A 24912-nucleotide genomic window follows, 5' to 3' on the forward strand; every position below is an offset into this window, starting at 1 on the left:
TGAGTCACAAGATTATTATATTTATATATTTACTCCATAACTACTGAGTACATGTAGTAGGAACTGTCCTTTGCAGTGAAGATGTAGACCAAATGGACAAATACACCAGCATGGTATAACTCCTGTTCTAGTGGAGGCAGCGGAATAAAGAAACAAAGAGAGATGCGTAATGTAACATCCTATCACAGTGCAGTAAAAAACTCTAAGAGAAAAAATGATGGCGATGACGAAGGATACTATTCTTTTTAATTGAGGGTGGGAAGCCAATTACATCAGAGCAGGGAAGTGAAAGAAGCAAGGCTGTGTGGAGGAAGGACATTCCCTACAGAGTTAAGAGATGGTGAGACATGAGTCCCAAGATGTCAGCAAGGACAGTGTACCATCTTGTTGGCTACAGTCAGGACTTAGGTGTTGGTTCTCAGTGCCATGAGGAACCATTGGAGGATTTAGAGCAGGGAAGTGCCATGATATATATCCTTAAAGGCTCATTTTTTAAAAATTTATCTGTAACTCATGTGGTCAGCAAGCCACAAAACCAGGATTTAAATTCAAGTCTTCTGACTCCTGATCCAGTGCTCTTCCCACTCAGGTTTCACGGTCATTTTCCAGACCTGGGTGTCCTTGGTACTGTTTTTCCTGTCCCTTAAAGTCTTATTTGTGCTCTCCTGACCAAATCTTAAAACTGCTCTTGCATATTCCCCAGGCATGTGGCTCTTTGGGACTTCTCTTTGCCTCTTGGCCAATCAGCTTTAACATTCTCCCATTTCTGAGAGTGTCCTGTCATCTTACAGATAGTCAGCAAAACTCATGACCTACAAAATTGCTCCACCAGAGCCCAATCCTGACCATGAAAGTGAAGTGAGGACAATGGGATTAAAAGATAACCACCCTGGGCAGCCCAGGTGGCTCAGCGGTTTAGCGCCTGCCTTCACCCCGGGGCATGATCCTGGAGACCTGGAGATCCTGGAGACATTGGGCTCCCTGCAGAGGGAGCCTGCTTCTCCCTCTGCCTCTCTCTCTCTCTCTCTCTCTCTCTCTCTCTCTCTTTCTGTGTCTCGTGAATAAATAAATAAAATATTTTAAAAAAATAACCACCCTAATCAGAAAGTTTAACATAGCACATTTCCAAGGGTCTTTTCATGGTATCAATGGATTTTTTTAAATTAAGACCACATGAAAATTTGCCCCAGACTATGGAAATAGAGGTTACCCAATCTCTGCTGCAACACATTGTCTTTCTCCTCCAGACCAATGTGGAATTGGGCCAAAGTTGCAAGGAGATTTTATACTTGCCTTTTCCTTCATCATCACTGTTTTTGGTTTCTAAAATCCCAGATTTATTCGCTTCAGATCGAAAGCTGGATTGCTTTTTCAGCCAAGGCTGCAAAGACAAACAGCCTGTTTGAGGAATTACAATGTGGGGCTCTCTCTTGGCTGTTTTTTAGTGTCAACATCAGCAACAACAGTGTTTACCCCCCGGTGGTAAAGCAAGGAGAACAGACACATCCCACTCTCCCAGAGCTCCACTGACTCTATGGTATTGACAGAAGTAACCATTTTCTCTTGTCACTCGGAGCAGGTCAGCCTGACACTGGGCACACATGTATAGAAGAAGCGTGTAGACAGATAGTCACTTGTTTGGCTACATCCACAGCTTAAATTTGGTGTCCTCCAAACATGTAATGTTTCAAAGGCAGAATGATATTTCTGTTCACTTATTAAGGGATGACTAACTTGCTTTTGGCTGCGCTACAAATGAATCACGGTAACAATCCCCAACTTGCGACTTCTGGTGTTCTGATGTAATGCTCTTCTATTAAAAGAAGAGGAAAGAGAGTGGGTGAGAGTGAGATCATGCAAAGACAGGACATAACACTGAGGGAGCTAGCGTAATTGCTGAACTGCGGAGACCAGGTCCATCCACTTCAAGCTGTTTTCTCGTGTCCTGGGTGAGGATCCTTTGCCAGTCAGTTCTTACCCATCTACAGTTGCAGAATATAGGCCCAGATCATGACGTGGAATTTGGAACGATTTGACGAAGAAAATATTTCATTTGGGGGTGAAAACCAGATATTCCTTGAAAGCAGTTTTAAAGCCATTTTGATTTAGTGCCACTTTGAAGGTAGTTATTTGGGGACAAATGATAAAAGTTAGAAAAGCTAGCTAACCAACCTCCCTTTTTAAAGTGTTTTAATGGGGGTGCCTGGCTGTCTGGCTGGCTGAGCGGGTAGAGCAGGTTACTCTTGATCTTGAGGTTGTAAAGTTCAAGCTCCACCTTGGGTGTAGAGATTACTTAAAAATCAAAACCTTTAAAAATTTTTTTCATGAATGCAGCTTATGTGTGACAGGCAGAAGGAGGGGGTAGGAAGTCAAGGAAAGGAAGGCAGCTGCTAAAGGTGGATCATCAGACTGATTCCCTCTGGGGAGCTGGGGACCCTCACCTCCTGCCAGTCTTGCCTCCCAGGCCGGGGGAGATGTGGGGGGTTGGACAGCTTGTAGCTGCTCCCAGAGCCTGTTAATTGCCCTGCCTGGCAGAGTGGCCCTCTGGTCTTGACTCTCCACCTTTGCAATAAAAAAACGAATACAAAGATGAGTGAAAGGTGTGAAAGATCCCGACAGTGCACGGGGATTTTTCCTGTGTTAATCACTACTCGCTTGGGAGCAGACACTTCCTTCCTCCCAGACCCCTTCTGTACTCTCTACAAGGTGCCCCTGCTGTCTTCTGAGGAAGATCTGAGTGTGCCAAGGAGAGGCAGAGAGGAAATTAGACTCTGGCCTGTCGTGACCGGCAGCCCACACTGGCTTTGTCCCAGGCTCTGGCAGAAGGGGATTAGAAGAGCCAGTGCTTCCCCAGAACGGGAAATCACTCAGAGGAGGGAGTCTTTTTTTTTTTTCTTCAGTAAACCTATTTTCCCTACCCTGTGGTTTTCTTTCTGGGTTTCATCTACCATCAGATCTGTCATTGACCTAGAAAGAACTTCAGTGTGTTGGAAAAGCATACTTCAAGCAGCTATAATAAATCTCAAATTGATATTTATGAAGTTAACTTTCTCTCACTCAGCATCTGATCATGTAGTATGTGGATGTCACTCATCTTAGAATTATGTCGTGTGAGAACCAAACGGGTCTGTCCATAACGATTAGCTAAACCAACCTCCTGTTTTTTTACTGATAAATCCGAGACCTGAAGGAATGACATTCTTTAGGGTCTCTGACACTCCCACGTAAGTAGCGGAAGCCAGACTTGAAGACAAAACTCCTTTTTACTGGATTCCATTGTGTCCCACAGCCTTTCTGCCTAGTAAGCCTGTCTATGAAAAGTTTTATTTGGCAACCACAGAGGCTGGATGGAGAATAAGAAAAGTCAGTAAGCTCAAAACCCATCCCCTTCGCTACCTGTTGATATTGTCACCTGTAATACTGCCATCTACAGATGAGCTTTGGCTGTCTGGATTATGTCTGGTCTCTTCTTAATGGGCCTCAGATCCCCAAGTATGGCCATCCCACAGCTTGGTCACAGCCATGGCCAATCATCTGAACTGGGCGAGCTGACGGAGCACCTCTCCCCAAATCCTCTCTGTCCCCACCCAAAGTTGTGCTGGGCTAGGGCCATGTGGCCTGCCGCCTGCCATCCGCAGGATCCCACCCCTGCCCTTCATTCACTGGGTCAGCATAGGTGGGCTTCTGACATTCTTTAGGTCTCAATTGCTCCAGCTATAAAATGAGGACAATCATTTAATCATTTCCATAGAGTCTTGTAACAAATAAAATATTAGAACTTTGAAGAAAGTACTTAGCAGACTACTTACTGTTACTGTTATCATTCCTAACCTGAAGGGTGATGAGGGCAAAGAAGCTAACAATTTAAACTGTATGTTCAGAGCCTGGGAATGAATCTCCATTTAACATTCAGTCCTGGCCTCTTTGGCAGCAAATACAGAACAGAAAATATTGTGATTGGGATTGACATTGGATTAGACTTTACTAGCACAAAATGCTTGGCATTGTCTACTGTTAGAATATTCTTTTTGTTTTGAATGTTGTATCTCTTCTGTGATTTTCCATGTGTGAGCACAGGCTTACTACATTCAGGGAAATTATCCTATTATTGACAACAATATCCTATTATGGTAAATTTGATGAGTATTTACTGAATGTGTGTTGAGTGAATTATCTAGAACCTATACATAGTTATGGAAACATGGATTATGTGTAGATTCACATGATAGATTCCAACTATACTAAGGTCAGGACTACTACTTTGTGTCACTTGTGCTTTTTTTTTTTCTGAGGGCCTCTTCCCGAGCTCAACAATAAGCTTGTGTGGCTAGAGGTTGTCCATTTTGTAGATGGAGGTGTCTTCGTCACCATTTCACTATCATGCTTTGATCTTTCCCTGGCTTGCTATCCCCCTTCTGGCCCCAAGAAAAGACATTAATTTAAAGACAAAAATGAAGTCACTATAAACTAACAACTAACCTGTTATCATTTTCACCTTCATTTTCCAGTGCAGAAATTTCAAGTAAGTATACAGAAAAACAAAACAAAAAAACAAAACAAAACAAAAACAGCAACACAGCTTCAATCTCTGCCTTCCTTTTTTCCCCAGGGAATATATCTAAGAACGCCTACTAATGTCTCTGTTGTCCTAAGTGGGGCTCCTTTAGGAGGTTAAATCAGAGCACTCTAAAACCTTACACAGGCTGACACCCAGGTAGCATGTCAGTGTACCTGCCAATGGCAAAGTGGATGGCCAAGACTAGATTGTGTGTGTGCTTGACATGTAGTCATAAGAACCAAAGATCAGAACTGAGGACTCTCAGAAGCCACAGAAGGGAGTCTCAGTTCTCCATGCCTCTTATTATCCTCTCACCTCTTATCCCACAGTAGAAACCCACAGACACCTCCTGCCAGGTAGGCGGCCTCAGCCAACACCCCCTCTCTGGATGCTTTGTCACTCAGCATCTCCCTGCCACTCAGAAGCAAGAGTGACACATGTTCTACCCACCTCTCCATTGGAAATTCAAAGCAGCTGCATCTCACGGCAGCTCTGGTACTTAGAATTAAGAAACATTCCTTCTCAAACTTCACTAAGAACTCCTTTTTCCCAAGTCTCCATCCTATGATCTGGTGTACAGGAGTTAACATGGTGCATGCTTTCTTTGGCCTATGGTCTCAGGGATCATAGCAGCAGACCTTCAGAGTTGGCACATCATTAAATAGTTTAAAACTCCCCACCCAGCAGCGCATGGTCGCCTTAGAGAATAGATGGAAACTATCCCTTTGCTATAACTGGGTTCAGCCCTGTGGCTTAACACCATCTTATTTGGCAATCTTTTTCTCTTGACATATTTAGTAATCACTCTAAGGGAGATTTATTAGACTGCTCATAGGAACAAACAATGCACTAAATATTACACATATGCATGCTTTCAATACCACTCCTTTTCTAGCCTATTCTGAATCTTTCCCCAAAGTGTTTGTTTGAACACTTATCAAAACTCTCTCTTGTCTTTAAATTCCTCTTGGCTCTTCCCTCCCCTAAAATAACTTTATATTTGAGATTTTTTTTGTAGTTAGAAGTTCCTTTAATCAAAATTTACTGGGCCATGCTTAGAGAAGAATGGATAAAAAGATACACTCAGTTTAAGATCATTGAAGATATTGTGCTCATCATTAATCCCAAAGCACCAAAACAAAAATTTAGCATATGGTAAGGGTTTTGTGAAAATAATCTCTTAGGTATCTCTGGGAGATAAAAAATGTGTGTGTGTGTGTGTGTGTGTGTGAAAGAACTCAAAATTTTCAGCCAAACATAATATGGTGAAGCATTTCCTGAACCTGAGGGCTGATACCCATGAGGAGATATGGGGGAGGGTGCACTGAAAATTAGGATTAGCAACTCATGCTCTGTGCTAACTGGAGGACTTTGACAGCTGGTACCCCTCCGACATTTTCAAAAAGCATAATAAATATCCCACTCACCCTGGCACATGCACAGCAAAATGTCTTCACAAATAATCCATCCAGAGCAGATTTAAGAGAAAATATATCAGGGTCACAGAGATACTCAGAAGGTTATGAGTAATAATGGCACAGTCACGGTGTGGCAACTGGATGTTAAACTTTATTCCCACTACATATGAAATGTTCTTCTTCACTCATTAGATACACAGTGGATATCTCTGTGCCTTTGAGAACCCACTCAGTGCTAGCCACAGGCACAATCATTTACTTAACACTCAATTACATGTCTACCACTGGCCTCATTTTGCTGACTGGGCACATTTTACAGAGATAAGGCCTTATTTTCTCACTTTAGACTGTAGAGTACACATACTCCTACATATCTGAACTTGAGCACCTGTGATTTGTTAGGCAACCTTAGCACATGGCCAGTGAAAGCACCAATTTAAGCATTAGTTGCTAGGAAGAACTTTGATTCAACTACCAGCGTTATTAACCTAGAGGTGTGTGGTGAGGGGCTAGGAGCACAGGTTCCAGAGCCAGGCTACCTGGGTTAGCCTATGTGTCCTTACTATGTGTGGGACCCTGGGCAAGCAACTGTGTCTCACTTTACTCATTTGTAAAATGAGGCTTTTACTTGTACCTACGTCATAGTTTCTTGTAAGGACGAAATGAGTTGATCTGCATAAAAGGCCTAGAACTGTGCCTGGCATAAAGGAGGAGCTGTTAAATGAGTGCTTGTACTCCCACTGTCCACTTTGACCACAGGTGTATAGAGCTTGGACATGGCAAGTCTGACTTGGGGAGGGGTGTGTAGAATACATCCCACTGTGCTTCTTTAGCATGACCACCATGTATCCCAGCCAGTCTCTCGCTGTTCCGTTTCCCTTCCCATATAAGCAGACAAGGAAAGCCAGAGAATATGAGGTCTCTCAAGGTGAGCCTCCTGCCTTTTATGGCACCAAGTGACAGAATTGGATGGGGAAGTCATTTAGGAGCCCTAGAAGTTGGCAGCAGGGGATGGGCCTACCGAAGACCTCTGCACTTGAAACTGTACCCTAGTTCACTTTGTACATTATATCTTCTAGATGGTGCATGTATGTGAGATTCTCAGACATTTATAGACCAGTTGGGTCACAAATAAAGAAGAGAACCTGTGGAAATAATGCTGTGCCTTAACCCAGCACTGCACAAACAGTACCTTTATCAGAATCTTCCGGAGAGCTTGTGAAAACCCAGATTCCCAGGCCCCACCCCAGAGCTTTCTGATTTAGCAGGTCTGACGTGGAGCCTGACAGTTTCCATCTCTGACAAGTTCTCAGCCTCTGCTGATGCTGCTGGTTTTGCATCCTTACTACCTAGTCTCTAACCTAAGGTTATAACATTTAATTTGAACTCTTTAGCTTAGAGAGGACACAAGTGACTCCATCACTCCCAAAAAGAGAGATCTGAATCCACAGAGCTAATGCCATGTATTAATGTCTTATTTTTGGAAATAAACACTGACTTTCATTTTTTCTCCCATAGTTGCATGCTGCTGTGACCAGGATCCAGGTTCCAAGGCCTGGTTTTAATTACACGTTTGCCCACATATGTATCCTGAATAACGATAAGACTTGCATCGTGGATGACATAGTGCATGTTCTGGAGGAGCTAAAGAATGCTCGGGCCACCAACCGGACCAATTTTGCTATCACATACCCGATCACTCACTTAAAGGATGGGAGGGCAGTGTACAACGGACACCAGCTTGGAGGCGTCACTGTGCACAGCAAGGACCGGGTAAAATCCGCAGAGGCTGTCCAGCTCACCTACTACCTGCAGTCAATCAACAGTCTCAATGACATGGTGGCTGAGAGGTGGGAGTCCAGCTTCTGCGACACTGTCCGACTGTTCCAGAAATCCAACAGCAAAGTCAAAATGTACCCTTACACATCCTCCTCACTGAGGGAAGATTTCCAGAAGACCAGCCGTGTATCGGAACGTTACCTGGTCACCAGCCTGATCCTGGTGGTCACCATGGCCATCCTGTGCTGCTCTATGCAGGACTGCGTCCGCAGCAAACCCTGGCTAGGCCTGCTCGGGTTGGTGACCATAACCCTGGCCACTCTCACTGCGGCCGGGATCATCAATCTTACTGGTGGGAAATACAATTCCACCTTCCTGGGAGTCCCTTTCGTCATGCTAGGTAACTACTGCCCTTCCTTTCTTTTATTTCCTCCTTCTGGTGGTGGTGACTGGGTTCCTAAAAGACAGGGAGTAGCCATCTAACAACTTCGTTTTGTTTATAGTGTCTTCCTTTTGCCCAAAAGCCCTGGAACTGATTCTATAATGTGCTGCTGGCCATTGGCAAGGGGCAACCTTATTTAGTATTTACCAAAATAACTTGTGCCACAAGTCTAAAGCCCTGAGTCTCACCCTTGGTTCTCTGTTAAGTAGCTGTGTGGCAATTAGCAGATATTTATCTTCTCTGGCACCCCATTGTCTTAGGTGGGGCTTCCCCAGAAGCAGACCCTGAAACAAGGATTTAGAGAGAAGAAGTTTATTTGGGAGGTGAGCCCAGGAAGCCCCAGCGTGGGAGTGAGAATATGAGTCACAGAAGGAAGAAAATTCAGACTATGTTAATGGGCAGGTTACTGCTTTAGGCACCTGTAGCTCAATCCCACTGGGGGCCTTTGGGAGACTTAACAGAACATACATGAGAGAGGTCTTCCATGAGGGGTGAGGAAGCCACAAGCTGGGCCATGTACCCAGAAACCCTGTGTGATTCATGGACAGCTCTCCCCAAGGAAGACTGAGTACATTCCTGCAGCCACAGAAACCCTCAGGTGGATGGCATGTGTAGTGAGAAGCCTTCTATGAGCTCAGGAAGAGTGAATTGGAGGGCACATGCGTTGGGCACTGACAGGGTCTGCTCCCCTCAGCGTCCCCACCCTATGGATGGAATGGATGTGAGTATCACAAAAGGGGGTGTGATAAATGTACAAGAACTCTGAAAGCAACAAGTGAGACATAAATGAGAAAGTACCTCTTTCTTTGTCCTTGCTGTATAAACTCAGGAGAATGCTTAAAAATGACAGTATGAGAGTCCCAGTATATTCTCTCTCGGGGCTGCAGGAATTTCCTGATAGAGGTAACGATCAAAACAAAGCCAGAGTGGTTACAATACAACATCAGTTGCTCTGTTCATCTGGTCCTGAATGTGGCATATCCAGCAAGCCTGACGGCAGGGTTCTTGTGGGCCAAGGGTTCCAGGGGCTCATTTCTCCCTTTTTTGTGACCATTTCTCATTGGTTCCTTTAGCAAAATTAAAATGTCATTGGGAATCAGATACTGACATGACAAATGAAGTGACACTTTTCACTGAATGAGAAAGAACTATGGTTGAGTTCATTAGAATGCCTAATGCCCTGTTTGGGGGGAGTGGAAGGAAAGAAAATAATTTACTCAGGATTCTCAGCTGCATTATGGTTACATTATAAGCAGGGTGGTGGAGTTGCAAGGTCGCGGAATGCATGATGCCCTCCATGCTCTGAGGCCTGTGGGAATGCAGACTTAGGCAGTAAAACATTCATGGTAGCTCCTGGCAAAGGGAGCGCTGTGGAGACCAAGCAAGTTGCACATTCATCAGATGGCTTATCGCCGCCAAATACGAGAGAAGGAGGCCGCCATACTTCCTCCCTAATTCAGTCCGTGAAGAAGGCAGCATAACTTGCCTCTTGAACCCCAAGACGTCATGCACCGATGATGGGATCCACGGTGGTTCCTTGAAGACTCAGTGTACCTGGGTAGTAGCTTCCTTGGAGGTTTGAGTCAAGGCTTCTTTAAATGAAGATGTTTTGCCCATGACTAATTCCATGCTTGGGTTTTATTTTTTGGCTTTTCATTTTAAAAATGCAGCATTTTTATTCTGATTGTTTTTGGGGCAAGAAGAAAAACAGGAATAAGGAAAGAGTGGGGAACTGATGGGAGACAGTGGGTTTTTAAGATCATGAAGAAAGAATGTCAGAGCTAGAAAAAGGATTATTGGCCCAGGTTTGATGACACTCCAAGATGTGACCAGTGAGCCCAAAGTATGATATGCTATTTACAACTTCCTAAAAACTAATTGCATAAAGTAAAATAAAACTTCAATATTTAAAGCTTCCTAAAAATATTTTTTAAGTAAAATAACATAGCAATAGTCAAAACTTCTTAAAACTAATTTCACCAAGTAAAATGAAATGGAATATTAGAAACTTCTCTTAATTAATTTTATTAAGTAAACTAAGTTATGATATTTAAGATTTCTTAAAACTTATTTTTGTACTTCCTAAAGAAGTTTTAAGCATCATAAATAAAAGCACAAAAAGGAACATACCAGCTAGTTATAGGTGCAAAGATGTAAGAGATTGGATGCTGTTAGCTGAGAAGTGGCTTCAGGAAAGTCCACAAATAGTAATGCCACAGCTCCACAGAGACTGGCTATCACTGAACTTGATGTCAGAGTTCAATTCAGAAAAACCTGGCGTTTGTGGTGAAAGAGAGCAAGCGCTGCAGGTACCCAATACTTCCTTGTTTGCAATTTGAAAGGAAAGTTATACGCATTGATTTGATGGCAGTTTTCCCTGCTGACAATCAGTATGCAACCTTTCTGTACACTTTCAGCCCAAAGAGATCTCAAATTACTTAGTCACAACATGAAAGGAAGCTATGCATTTTAGTAGCTAAAGGCCCATTTGCAATAAATATTTTGCACCATGTAATGGGTGCTTAATATGCTCATAAAACCAACAGTGCCTGGATTTAGGATGGTCACTCTTCTGTGTTTCACAGATAAACGTCATTCTCAGAATGTTATTGTGAAATGAAATACAGGCAAAAACATGTTCGTAAATGTTGCAGTTAGGGCCAGTGTTTAATTCCGGATTTTTGATGACCAGCCCTAAAATGCCACTAAATATTTCAAATGACCAAGGAACGATGCAGTGCTAAGGGTTTTGCAGTATGAGTCCATAAACTGTCCAGTTTTAAATTTTGTCTGTCTATAACATAGAATGTCTATACTTAAACTGAGATTTAAGCAAAACTTCTTGATTTTCTATGTTATATAAATACAGTATCAAATAAAAACTTAAAACTATATGGCCTCATTTAAAAGGAAAAGTATCTTAGAAAAAGTCTTTAATACAGAGATTTCCTTGGCCAACAACAGGTCTATAATGTGATAAACACTATATTTAAAATTCAGCAAACTAAACATTCTCAGTGTGATGCCGGTCACATAAGGCCAGATCCAGCCAAATGCCAAAATGGCAGTAGATTTAGAATGGAAAATTTTAAGACCACGTGTGTCAAGCAGTATTAACCTGACAAAATTCCAGAATAGGAAAGAATTTGGATAAACTCTGAGAGTTCGCCATAATGGGATGTGACTGTGTGTTTCTAGCCAAGATGATACGTGACATCTCTGGCAATAAGAATATATCCTACACAGATGAATCATTTTGGCAATGATGTAAGCATAGATACATCATGATTTAGAATGTTTTTAATCAGTGTCATGCATATTAGACAATCCTACTTCTGCCAAAACCCCTGTCCATATGAGTCAGATCAGTTTATTTAGAGCTGAAATCCTTAAAGGTCTACAGCATTATAAATGCCCATTGACATTTTTTAGTTACTATAAACTTGAAGAAGAGTTTATCTCATCCATACCTGTTATGCATAAAGTAATATCCTTTCTTTCCAAACTATATTAATATCAGGTACTGAAGTACTTGAACTGCCAATGTAAACATATGACACTCATCATTTTAATCCATTAGGGAACTTCCTTTAAAGGATTAGGATTTACACCATTGTCCTCCAGTTGGCTATGATTTAAGAAATTGGCAAAGATTCTATGCATGCAAGCTCTCCTCACAGGCTTACCATTTCCACAGCTTTCCTGGTCAGACACAAATCAGGAAGGGAATGGAATGTTGGAGAATGTAGAAGGGAATGGAAGGAAGGTCTCTTCCTTCATCTGGAAGGTTTGTGGCTTCACGTACATTCTGACCAGCTGAAAGGGCAGAACTGAAGTTGTGGTGAAAAATAGTTTTGATATTAGTTTGTACATTATAAGGGTTGCTTTGCATTTATCAAGATACAAGAGGCATGGAGATAAGATGAGACAAAAAATATCATTCAAGAAAAATATTCTTCAAGCCCTTTCACAACAGACTGCTAACCACTATATGATCACAGTGACCTACTAGGGAGTCACAGCCCTTTCAAATGTTTGGGACTTTGAGAAGGTCAAATGCCACGTCCAGGGTGCTCTTTTCCTTCTGAATTATCAAGCCAGGCAACTCAAATTCAAGAATGGGAAAGGAAGAAAGGATGTAATTAAGTTCTAGGAGGAGAATAATAGCAGGGGCGTTTGGTTCCTTTCAGGTATATTCTAAGATTATCTGTATTTAGCAGAAACCAGAAGATCAGGTTCAGTTCTCCAAGAATTTGTCCTCATTTGATGCCACCTGGAATATGATGCAGTGTATGGAGCTCAGGCTTATAAAGAGGTGAAAGTTCCTGTGCAGGAAAGTCAGTTCTGGGAAATCAGGACTCTTAATTATTTTTGCTCTAAACTCAAGTAAACCTGAAAGGTTTTGCTTTCCTGGTGAGTATTCTGCTATATCTCTTTTTTTAAAAGTAATCTCTATACCCATTTTGGGGCTCGAAACTCAGGACCCCCAAGATCAAGAGTACCATGCTCTACTGACTGAACCAGCCAGGTGCCCCTTTCTGGTATATTTCTAAAGTCATGAGACATGTGTGTGTGGGGGGGGAGGGATAATAATAAAGTTCAAACCATAGGAAATTGCCAATATTCAACTATTTTTGACCTACAAAATTGGTATCATTTTTGAACTACAAAGCAGTAATTTCTTATGGTTCAACCTAATACATTATTGTAGAAGTCCATTATTCGCAACAATATGGCAGTCTACATGATGGAGTAGAATGCTGTGGAAATACTCTGCTTGGATATAAATCACTAATTGGTTCAGTAATTTCTGGAGAAAAAACCCCCTAATTTATAAGGGCTTTATTGTTTCCAGTTTTGTTTACATCTGATGGAGTTTTTTTCCCTGGATATCTTTTTCATAATGTCTGATGGTCATTTGGGGCCTACTTACAAGGAGATTGTGCAGTCTAGTTTTGTGGGTAGTTCTCACCTTCTTGTTATGCTCCACCCATTATATAACAGCAAGGGGTGGGTGGGGAGAAATAGGTCTGGGGAGATGGAACAAAACATGTTTGATTGTTCTATTCGTAACCATAAAGGATGGCAAGAATAGGACAGAGAGGCAGGTCCAGGAACTCAGAGCTCAGTTAGGCAGAGGAATGCAGTGACACTTCCTCTTTGACCCTGGTCTCCTGGTACAATCTGGGTGGGCTTGCCCCACCTAGTCTAGGGAGTGGGGGATTGGGAGATTTTACACAGGCCAGGCAGCAGGAGGCAACATCACAACACTGAGCCGGTAAAAACAGACCATGAAGAAAAATACCTAGTTTGCTGTTGCATTTGGACCAGCACCTCAGAAAGTCACTGCCGGGGCCAAGTAGTATTGACCAAATGGGTCTACAGGAGCTCACAATGCAAGCAGATGCACAGTCATTGTCAAGGAAGCCCTGCATTTCACCTAGGCTACTTCAGCAGCCAAGACCCAAAACATAGATGGAACATAAAAGAAGGATTCTAACCTCTTCTCTGCCATCAATAGTATAATAGCACTAGCATTTCTCTTCCTCAGCAGTAAAATACCTTTCAAATCAGCCTACAATTCATCCTGTGTGTGTGTGCACAGTATATATTACATATCACATGAGCTATATTATATGTCATATGTAATTTGATGTGTTATGCAATAAGTTCATGTGCATATATATGTATTTCATGTGTTTATAACATATCATGTGGCATATACTTTTTAAATATTTGAATATAAATACTATGCATTTCCCTATTATATAGTATTTATTCACACCTTTTATGTGTAAATATATAAGATGTTTGAATAGGATACAATATATATACATATATTTATATATTACATATGTCTTCTATATGTAAAGATATTATACAATGACCAGAGCATATACTCTGGGCCCCATTTACAGACACTGATTTTATGTAGCACGCATACACACACACACACACACACACACATTCAGTATCTAAATACCTTTCTTTTGACAAGGAAGAGCTATTAGCATATTCATTTCTTGGACTCTTATTTGCAACTCTCTAATGAAGGAAAAGCATTTCTCAGGTTAAAATCCACTGCTGTGATTAGAATGCCAAACTGTGACAAGTCTCTGGTAGAAAGCATAAGATGTGTGTATCCGTCTTAACTTAGGCAGAGTACACCTTCCTTTACTCTCACTCTTAACTGTGACACAAAGCAGGCTGTGATAAACCAAACAATTCAGCATAGAGAGTAAATGTTTATAACTGGCGAAGTGTAAATGTAACCCAATTAATGAACTTCTCCCTGAAAATAGATGTTACTCAACCCAGACATTCATATACTTTAAATTTCTTCTCGAAAAAACAAAAATCATGAATTTATGGGGATGTCACTGAAAGAAAAGCATTTTATGAACATGAGCTACTTAGTGAGGCTCATCTAAGAGTACAATATGTTTTAAGCAGATTTTGCTCATGCATTCATTATACTCTGGGTCTTCTAGAAGAATGTAGTCATTTTATTTCCACATAAGAAATTTGGCATTGTGCAGGCATGCTATAAATGGCTTCATTGTCTCCTAATACTAAATGTTTTTGCACTGAAACTAAAAGACCATCCATCAGCAAGCCATCCCATTTCACCTCCTCATCTTCTCAGCTACTCCTTGTGTTCTAAAAGTTCAGATGAGGAAATCCTGCTAGTAGGGAAAGGATGAAAATGTGAGCAGTGCCCAAAGGCATCAGCCTCTGTGCTGTGTCCGTGTGTGCTGGGGAAAGCCGAAAAGTCTGAATCTGGAGAAAAATCTGCCTTACAGAATCCAGATGCACAAAATAGATCAATTAGCTTGTGATTTATCCATTGACAAAAAGGTAAACAAATCACCAGACTGCCTTTGATAGCAAAACCATTCAATACCTTGAAAATATGATTTGTTTTATGAATAGCTTTCCAGAAGCACATCTACTGGGTAAAGCTGGGTTAATACTCAGCTATTCGTCGGTGGATTCTTGCATTAGTGGATTATAAACAACCCTGAAGGCTTTGGTCAGGCCCCAGAAAAGGGTCTGAGTGAGGGTGAGATTTAATCTGTGAGTGTTCCTGAGACTCACCCTAAGTGACTGGAGGATTAGCCAGTTGAGGTTTTTCCACCATTAGTGCTATTTATCACCCATGCTTCTTTTTCTCTTCATGGCCCCAAAGTCTGAAAGTCATGTGCACGCACAGATATAAAATCACTTGGAAAAGAAGAAAAATTATTAGCCTAAATCCCCTACTATTTAGTTTTACTAGATGACAGTCCCAAACTCTACTGCTAATAAAATGTAAATTGTGTGCCTAGCACCAGCTGTATCTGAACGCTGATGGAGAGCTCCGCTGTTCTTATCCCAGGACCTGGCTAAAAGCCCCCACTGCCTCCAAGTGTTCACTCATGAATAATTAAAACTTGGGCCTGTATGTATGTCCTGACACATACTGATATGCACGTAACTTCATAGACAAGCAATGTACCAAAACAGAAACAAACATCTTGCATGTGCTTTTAAAAGACCAGTGAATACTTTAAAAGCATCTTTATCTTAAGAATTTGATAGAATCAATATGTGGTGTTTAGCAGTTCCCTCTGGCAACTCTTCAGCCTTAAAACACTGTGACTGTAAGAAAGGGAATGCCTGGGAATATTGGTCGGTCCCTGGCATGCTCACCAGGATAGTCTTTACTTTCAAGTCCCAGGCTATGGACCTGCCATTGTGATGCTGAGCCCCAGCTCCTATTATCACCACAGGGCCTCTGGTCACCAAAAGCTAAATCTGTTTGGAACTTGAGGTTTAGATAGCTCCCTATGTGGGTGCTGCTGCGAGGAGAGTGCTCCTGAACAGGCTTGCAACACCAGAGACAGATAACGGTCCCTTGCCAAAATGATGCTTTGCACAAATGACATACATCTCTTGGTCAGATTTAATAGAGAGGCTTCTAGAGTTCCAACTTCATAGAGAAAATTTAAAAACTAGAGAGCAGAGAAGACAGCAATATTTCTGCTCTTTTTTTTTTTAGATTTTTAAATTCATTTATTCATGAGAGAGAGAGGCAGAGAGAGAAAGCAGGCTCCCTGTGGGGAGCCTGATGCAGGACTCGATTCCAGGACCCCAGGATCATGACTGGAGCCAAAGGCAGACGCTCAACCACTGAACCACCCAGGTGTCCCAATATTTTTGCTTTTAAAGCACCTTTCAAAAATAGGGAAAAAGACAGCCAAACCTCTGCAAAGTATCTTCAATCCACATGCGGTATCTGTTTGCCAACATCCGTGAGACTTGGCCTCAAAGTCCTGCTTGCTGGACCCCAGCCCCAAAGCTAAGAGGATGATGGATGATGGTGACACTGAAGAAGGGAGGCACCTGCTGAGAGATGAAAGTGGAGAGAAACGGAAGCTACCAAAACCATTCTTCCCTGCATTTCCTGGGTTTCACTGGCCCGTTTCTCAAGTAGCTACAAAAGATAAGGCCAGGGCCAGCTGGAGGAAAAAATGCGAAGGATTCAGTCTCTGCGAAATCCACCTACCTCTAATTTCCTCTTCACTGCCTTCCCATCTCCAGGCTCCATCCCACCCCCAGACCTAAGGGAAGCTGCTTCAGTAGACCACTGTCCCAGAAGCGTTTGCACCTATAAGAGCACCTTCGAAGGCCAGAACCAAAGGGAATTTGGCTGTAATTGTGGGCATAGTAGGCATTCTGGGGGATTGCAGGAGCAGGCAGGATATTCCTAGGGCTCCTGGAATATGACTCCCCTTGAGTCTAGGCCAGGAAACAGAGACCCCATGGCTCAGCTTTCCTTTAGGAGAACAGACTGACCTCTTCGATCTAAGTACTCAGCTGTGAATCAGATGCAGTGCCAGCTAGGTGCTCCAGGCTGTTAATCCCTGGGAGGCACCTACAGCTATGCTGGCACTCAGCCTTCTCTGGATTGACTAAAAATCAGGAGGGAGGCCCAGGTATGATGTCCACAATTGTCCCTGAAATCCAAAGAGCTCTTCAATGACACCACACACCTCCGATTTAGCATTTAGGGTGTAGGCATCCATCAGAAGGTGTGGTTTGAGAAACAAGAACCTGGTATATTAGGAAGGATGGTGGGGGTCCTTGGAAGCAAGATCAACAATGACTAGCAACAAATTCTGAGTGATGAGGTAGGACAGATTCTTTCTCAGGGCCATCTCTTCTTGCCTCCGTGATTGGTCTACATGTGCACACCACTGTAGCGAGAAGAAAGAGGGAAAGGCATAGTTTCCAAAGGTCCCTAAGAATAAAACAAAAATTCTCTCTGGAGCTGTCCCCAAAACCAAGAGCATATGCAAAGAGAGTCGGGACTCCATAAAAATGACCAAACTGTGGAAGGACAAGGCATTTAAAATGCAGCAACAGAACTTGGGAGACAAGCTCACAGCCTATTTCCACCTTTCCTTGAGTTTGATTATCTTCATTCTGGACCCTTGAGCCTCACTCTCTTCACCTAACACCTCTGTTAATTCCAATTCCTTTCCCTCACTTAGCCTATAAGACTACTCAACAGCATGGTAAGAAATGGATTCTTACAGTATTTTCCAACAAGAGTCAGGGTCAGATAATGTTGGAAAACATCAATCACATAGACTTAAAAAAATGACTTGCAGAACAGATTTAATTTAAATTCTACTATATGACTAATTCTAATCCTGCTATATGCATTCTTATATTCTTACCATATTTAATGACTCAGTACTAAAGCCCTGTTTTAAAATATTTTCCTTGTCTCTAGCATGTAAATACTATTTTTAAAAAATCTCCACTTGCTATTTCCAGTGAAACTCGAAAGTGTGTTTTAGCCAAGAGAACTTAGTCTACATGGCTCCAGATGAAACGGTCAGTATCATTTCCCCAGGGTGCAGATGTCTTGGACGTACCAATCCTCTTTTTATTCTCATTGTCCGGGGATCGGTTACTAATTTTAATCAAAGGTCAGTCCGTCCTTCCTCAGGACAGCGTGGAAACAGACTTAATAAATAGGCCTCCCTCCTGAGACTAGACGTTAACTTTCTAAAACATAATTAACAGGATGCCAGTCAATGAGTGCACTTTTCCCTTCATGTCTGGGGAGTTTAGGTGACTCCAATTTAACAGGGGCCACAGTGCCAGTTATCAAATTGACAGTCTTGACCTTACTTCTAAAAGTGGCTGCAGAATGATGCCTCATAAATTAAGATAAACACCAAATCCTTCCGAGGAAACAGGTCTATATCACGACTATGAAATGGGCATTCAGGTTGGAGACCCAGCAAGACTTCACAATAAGGATATAAATACCAGCCTGGGAACAAGGGAAGATGTTCACCCAGTTACTGTACATACAAGATAACAGTGACTCACTTCACTCAGCATTACGCTTGGCCAGAGATTTTAAATTCCTTTTTAAAAACAAGACTATTGTACCACCGGGTAAAGATTTTATTATCCTCGATAATGGGACTGAATATGCCAAGGCATAGAAGCAGAAAATTAGATCTGCTGATCCCAGGGCCAAGAGAGGGGTTACTGAAAGCCACAACAGGGCACTTGCGGTGGGCTTTTCAGTGTTTCAGTGGCCTAAAAACCCAGGGAGAGCCATCGGGCAAGTGTCTGCCTCCAGCCAGGAGAAGTGGGAGAAATCCAAGCTAGATCCAGCCTCAAGCAGTAGAATTGAGTCAAAACATGGGCACCTGCCATGCTTCTGCTATTCCAGTGTTACGAATACTAACCAAGGGTGGCAAGGCACAAAGTAGTTAAGGAAAGAGGTTACTGATCTGGCTCTCTTCCTCAGAGGCCATTGCCAAATAGTGCAGAGAAGCCGGCAGAGTCACCCTTTGCTTGATACGTCATCAACAAACAAGCAAAATTGGTCAAACAGGTCCCTGAAGACAAAATGCAAGCTATACACCTGCAAGCGGAATTTTAATTTTTAAGAATTGTAGGGAGAGTTCATGTGAATCGTGTTCCATCTTTCATGTTTCCTATTCACTCAAACTCACTGCTATTTACTGTGCTTCCCTCTATGTCTCAGATTTATTGCTTCCTGGACAGATACTTGGGTGGGGGGGTGGGGGGGGGGAAGAGGCTGTGATTTAGGTTCCTGTCAAAGCTCTAATTAAATACAGTGACTCTTTGTCACTAAAGCCCTCCACTTGGCCAAACTTAGATGAGATGATGAGACTAACGCAGAACCCTCTGCCCACGGCCTTCCTCTGTGCTGACCTCCAGCCAGACCTGTGGGGATGACAAGCCAAGTCATGAGTGGCCAAGAACCTTCTCTGGAGTGTTCTATCAACCACGGGAAACAAAAACTCTGCAAGCTGCACTAACAACCCTGAGCTTTCGCTGTATATAATCCCCAAGAGGCTCAGCTTTCCACAGGCAAAAGTCCATCCGGCATTCTTAAGCCAGAAGGGAGCACGAAGATCTTAGCTCCTCTGTCTTCTCTTTCACTTGCCATTCACATTCAGGATTCATTAAAATACAGGTCTGTCTTCCACAAGAGAAACTCTTGGCATTGACCTGTCATCACCAAGGCTGGTTGTATTTCCCTTGGCCTGGTAGTTCCCCATGACCAAGGTGGTTCCTCTCTTTAAAGAGGTTAGTCTTTTCAACTTCTGATCTGGTCTTTTTCTGCCCCCTCAGGTCATGGATTATATGGGACTTTTGAAATGTTATCCTCCTGGAGGAAAACTAGAGAAGACCAACATGTGAAAGAGAGAACTGCAGCTGTCTATGCAGACTCCATGCTCTCCTTTTCTCTCACCACTGCCATGTACCTGGTCACCTTTGGCATAGGGGCCAGCCCTTTCACGAACATTGAGGCAGCCAGGATTTTCTGCTGCAATTCCTGTATTGCAATCTTCTTCAACTACCTCTATGTACTCTCGTTTTATGGTTCCAGCCTGGTATTCACTGGCTACATAGAAAACAATTACCAGCATAGTATCTTCTGTAGAAAAGTCCCAAAGCCCGAGGCATTGCAGGAGAAGCCGGCATGGTACAGGTTTCTCCTGACAGCCAGATTCAGTGAGGACACAACCGACGGCGAGGAAGCGAACACTTACGAGAGTCACCTATTGGTATGTTTCCTCAAACGCTATTACTGTGACTGGATAACCAACACCTATGTCAAGCCTTTTGTAGTTCTCTTTTACCTTATTTATATTTCCTTTGCCTTAATGGGCTATCTGCAGGTCAGTGAAGGGTCAGACCTTAGTAACATCGTAGCAACTGCGACGCAAACCATTGAGTACACTACTGCCCAGCAAAAGTACTTTAGTAACTACAGTCCAGTGATTGGGTTTTACATATACGAGTCCATAGAATACTGGAACACCAGTGTCCAAGAAGACGTGCTAGAATACACCAAGGGGTTTGTGCGGATATCCTGGTTTGAGAGCTATTTAAATTACCTTCGGAAACTCAATGTGTCCACTGGCTTGCCCAAGAAAAACTTCACAGACATGTTGAGGAATTCCTTCCTGAAAGCTCCCCAATTTTCACATTTTCAAGAGGACATCATCTTCTCTAAAAAGTACAATGACGAGGTTGATGTAGTGGCCTCCAGAATGTTTTTGGTGGCCAAGACCATGGAAACTAACAGAGAAGAACTCTATGATCTCCTGGAGACCCTCAGGAGACTTTCTGTCACCTCCAAGGTGAAGTTCATTGTCTTCAACCCGTCCTTCGTGTATATGGATCGATATGCCTCCTCTCTGGGAGCCCCCTTGCACAACTCCTGCATCAGTGCTTTGTTCCTGCTCTTCTTCTCGGCATTCCTGGTGGCAGATTCTCTGATCAATGTCTGGCTCACTCTAACGGTTGTGTCCGTGGAGTTTGGCGTTATAGGTTTCATGACATTATGGAAAGTCGAACTGGACTGCATTTCTGTGCTATGCTTAATTTACGGAATTAACTACACAATTGACAATTGTGCTCCACTGTTATCCACCTTTGTTCTGGGCAAGGATTTCACAAGAACTAAATGGGTAAAAAATGCCCTGGAAGTGCATGGGGTAGCTATTTTACAGAGCTACCTCTGCTATATTGTTGGTCTGATTCCTCTCGCAGCTGTGCCTTCAAATCTGACCTGTACACTGTTCAGGTGCTTGTTTTTAATAGCATTTGTCACCTTCTTTCACTGCTTTGCCATATTACCTGTGATACTGACTTTCCTGCCACCCTCTAAGAAAAAAAGGAAAGAGAAGAAAAATCCTGAAAACCGCGAGGAAATTGAATGTGTGGAAATGGTGGACATTGATAGTACCCGAGTGGTTGACCAAATTACAACAGTGTGATGGAGTCTGCTTGTTATATTTTCACCCTAGGTCTTATGGAGAGCAAAGAGATTATGTTAATGAAACAAATTCAAAGTTGTTCTTTCTTTTTCAGAAACAGACATTGCCAAAGTAAAGGACAAGGGGGGGACATGGGCATTGCATATTTTCAGTCTTTAAAACAAAAGGATTGCTACCAGAAAGAATTTACACACACACACACACACACACACACACACACACACACACAGTCTCTTAAACTAAGATCTAATAGAAGAAAGCTTATTAGCAAGCAGAATCCTATTTTATTCACACTGCAGATGTTGCTGGTATTGTGACAGAAACCTACTGATTGAAAGGTCAGCTGCCAAGGCAGAAATAGCTTTAAGCATTGTTCAAACAATAAAGCTTCCAGAACTTCTGCAGAGCAGTAGCTCCAGGCAGAGTCTATGGTTTGAGGTCTTAGCCGTCTCATCTAGCTCCCCAGCACCCCAAGGAGATGCTTTCAAAAGTTCTAGCCAGCAAAAGCAAGCCAGAACCTTGGAAGTGACACATGGTAGAGTGGCCAGCATCCACGGAATGAAATTGAGTGATCCCTAAATTCACCCAGGTGAGGCAGTTTTGTTGTCTAGAATGAATAAATCATATACCCCCCCATCAGTATACTTTTAACATTTGTATGATTTGGCTAATACACCTTTAAACCAATGACAGCTCCAGCACTGCAGAATTGGAGCGATTCTATTTTGGAATATCTTGTTGCTTGTCACCAAATGGATCTGCTTTATTAGTTACAGCTCTTGGCAGAAGGCTCTGAGTCCCCAAAAATGCAGAGCCAAACCCAAATACCTGGCATCATGGAGGAAAAGCAAGTGTCTACTTGAACACAGAGGCAGTGTCTCCATTTTAACAAAAAAATATGGCCAGCTGGTACAGCTGTTTGTGGTTTGACCCTACATGCTGTTTTTGCACGGATACCCAGAAGCAACATCTGCCTATGCATAGCTGAGGAAGGAGAAATGAACACTGAAGTGGTTACCTGCCATAGCTTTCAACTGGTAGAGCCAGTCTGCCTTCGCTATGAGACATGGCCGCTCAGAGACACAGAGGAGAAAAGGAAGTTGTCTGGTGAGTGTAAGTCCTGACACTGAGAAACCTCATAGAAGTGCAGACAGGGAGATGAAGGACAGAAGGGGAGACAGACGGATGTAATCGCCAAGACAAACTGATCAATGATGATGGTCAAATGTTCCTGCTGAGCTGGCTGGACTTTCATCTTCCTGGTTCCCCCCTACACCAACACACACACACACACACACACCCGCTGCCGGTGCCCCTCCAAAGCACTGCATGGCCCTTCTGTACATTAACGAGCCTAGATGTTTATACTGTTGACTGCAGTCTCTACAGGCTCTAAACAGAAACACTCTGATTGGAAGAGGCTGTGTATGTCGTCCCAGACTCCAGCGTTTCTTTATGTCTATAAAAATGAAGCTAAATCCTGGTCACATTTGAGGCAAATGTCTACAGTATTTTTCCCTTTTAGAAATGTAGCTTATTTAGACATCTATAGTGGTAAGCATTTCCCAAAAGCACCTTTGCTCTCTGGACCTTAGCGGATGTACTGTGCAACTTCCCCCATCCTCCGCAGAGGAGGAAACTGAGACCTAGGAGAATAAAGCGACTCAGCCGAGGTCACACCACCAGAGGGTTTCCATCTTTTCAGCATGCCTAAGACAGGGCAGGCCACTTTTAGATTTTCCCTTAAGAGGGCTATTACTCCCTTCAAAGTACACTTCCAAGGAAAGAACATAGGACTTTATCGGCCACAAGGCAGACTCTTTTTTTTTTGTTTTGTTTTTAAATGTCTGGGTAATGTTTGGGATTTAGGTTTGCCATTGTCTTTCCAAACAGCAAAAATGCCCAAATGATTCAGATGTAACTGCACCAAGTGCAAACCTGTGCTTTCTATTTCATGTACTGTTGTTCACACAGTTCTGACTACGTAGCTAGTGCATTACACACTTGTTCAGTCTCTCCTGCAGACACACTAAGCGATCATACCAACGTGTTATGCACTCAACTAGAAGATAATGAGCTTTAATCTGGGGACGAGTACAGTCCTCGAAAAAGGGCAAGTTCGCATAATAGATCTGCGATCAATTCTCTCTCCAAGGGGCCTGCAACGAGGCTATTATTTATAAAACACAGCTGAAGAGGGGATTGGTTTTATTCTTAAATCATATGTTGCTAAATCATTTTCCGAACAGTGTGTTCTAAATCAGCCATTGATTTAGTGTCGGCCACGTGGAGCACCTCGGGTTAAAGCAACTCCACAAAACTGATGCGACACACACGCCAATTAAATGGATTTTGTTGAGAATTTAATCATTCAATTTGGTCAACCAGAATGACTTGCTGTGGAACTTTGTTTTATGACAGATAGTAGTTTTCCAACTTGATTGAGTCTCTGTATACCTTGGAATATTGTATTTTTAAACGAAGGGCATTTTCAACCTTGTCAACTTCCCTTTTCAGCACTTGAAATCAAGGCTTATGGAATTCTGACCATGGAATGAATTTTTTTCTACTAGGGGGCTCTGCATGCCAAGATTTATTATTTATTGTTAGATCATGATTATTTATTCGTTAATGATTATTGCTCCGACAGCACTGGTTTAGCCCCACCACGGAGAAGACACTTTAGAAGCAACTCCGAATCACATCCCCATAAAATTTAAGTCTTGACTTCATGAAGTTTTACTTTTTTAATTGTTATAAAGAGGGAAGGAACGATCCTTAGCAAACACTTGCAAAAGCTTTCTTTTTCAATGAACTCCAACCAAGACATTAATGTTCACTTTACCAAAGAAACTTATTTGGTTGGTTTTGAGTTGGTGTTTGTTTACCAAAGAAAAGATTCCATTCATCAAAAATATTTCTCCTGGTCAGCTAAAAAAAAACTGTGATACTTAGGCATTCTTGGCCAGTCATAAGGAAAAAAAAACAAAAGAAAAGTCAGGGTCAGGGTGATATTCTTTATCGAATAGAACTCAGCAGAAAGTGTAAATTCACAAGAAACTTGGGGTTTGCAAGAAAGAAAATGATACTACAACAGGGCATTATTGTTTAGCCCTATGCCAATGGTCCAGCAAGTAGCATGAGGCCTCCTTGGGCTAAAAGGAGTACATTTTCTCCACAGAAAAAATAAGACAAACCCTCGTGAAGCTCCCTCTTCATTGTTCCAGCTCCTAAGTTTTGGTTTGGTTGGGTTATGGGGTTTGAGGTTTTGTTCTGCTTTGGTTTGGTTTGTAGTGTGTGTTGTTGGTGTTTGCTCATTTGGCTTCTGTCTTTCCTACCATATTTGCCCCCTCAATTTTCACTCAGAAGGGAGATAATCAGATGGCA

General features: G+C 42.4%; 1 protein-coding gene across 1 annotated transcript in view; it reads left to right on the plus strand.

Annotated features, from left to right (window-relative positions):
- The window catches only part of PTCHD1 (patched domain containing 1), a 51143-nt gene extending 29579 nt beyond the window's left edge, over positions 1 to 21564 (plus strand). The window contains exons 4-5 of the mRNA XM_055337299.1: positions 7495 to 8155; positions 19871 to 21564. Of these exons, the coding sequence (XP_055193274.1) occupies positions 7495 to 8155; positions 19871 to 21525 (2316 nt within the window). The 3' untranslated portion in view covers positions 21526 to 21564. The remainder of the gene's footprint in view (positions 1 to 7494; positions 8156 to 19870) is intronic.
- Positions 21565 to 24912: the final 3348 nt, after the last annotated feature.

Source organism: Nyctereutes procyonoides, unplaced genomic scaffold (assembly GCF_905146905.1).
Source record: "Nyctereutes procyonoides isolate TBG_1078 unplaced genomic scaffold, NYPRO_anot_genome, whole genome shotgun sequence".
Classification (NCBI taxonomy): Eukaryota; Metazoa; Chordata; class Mammalia; order Carnivora; family Canidae; genus Nyctereutes; species Nyctereutes procyonoides.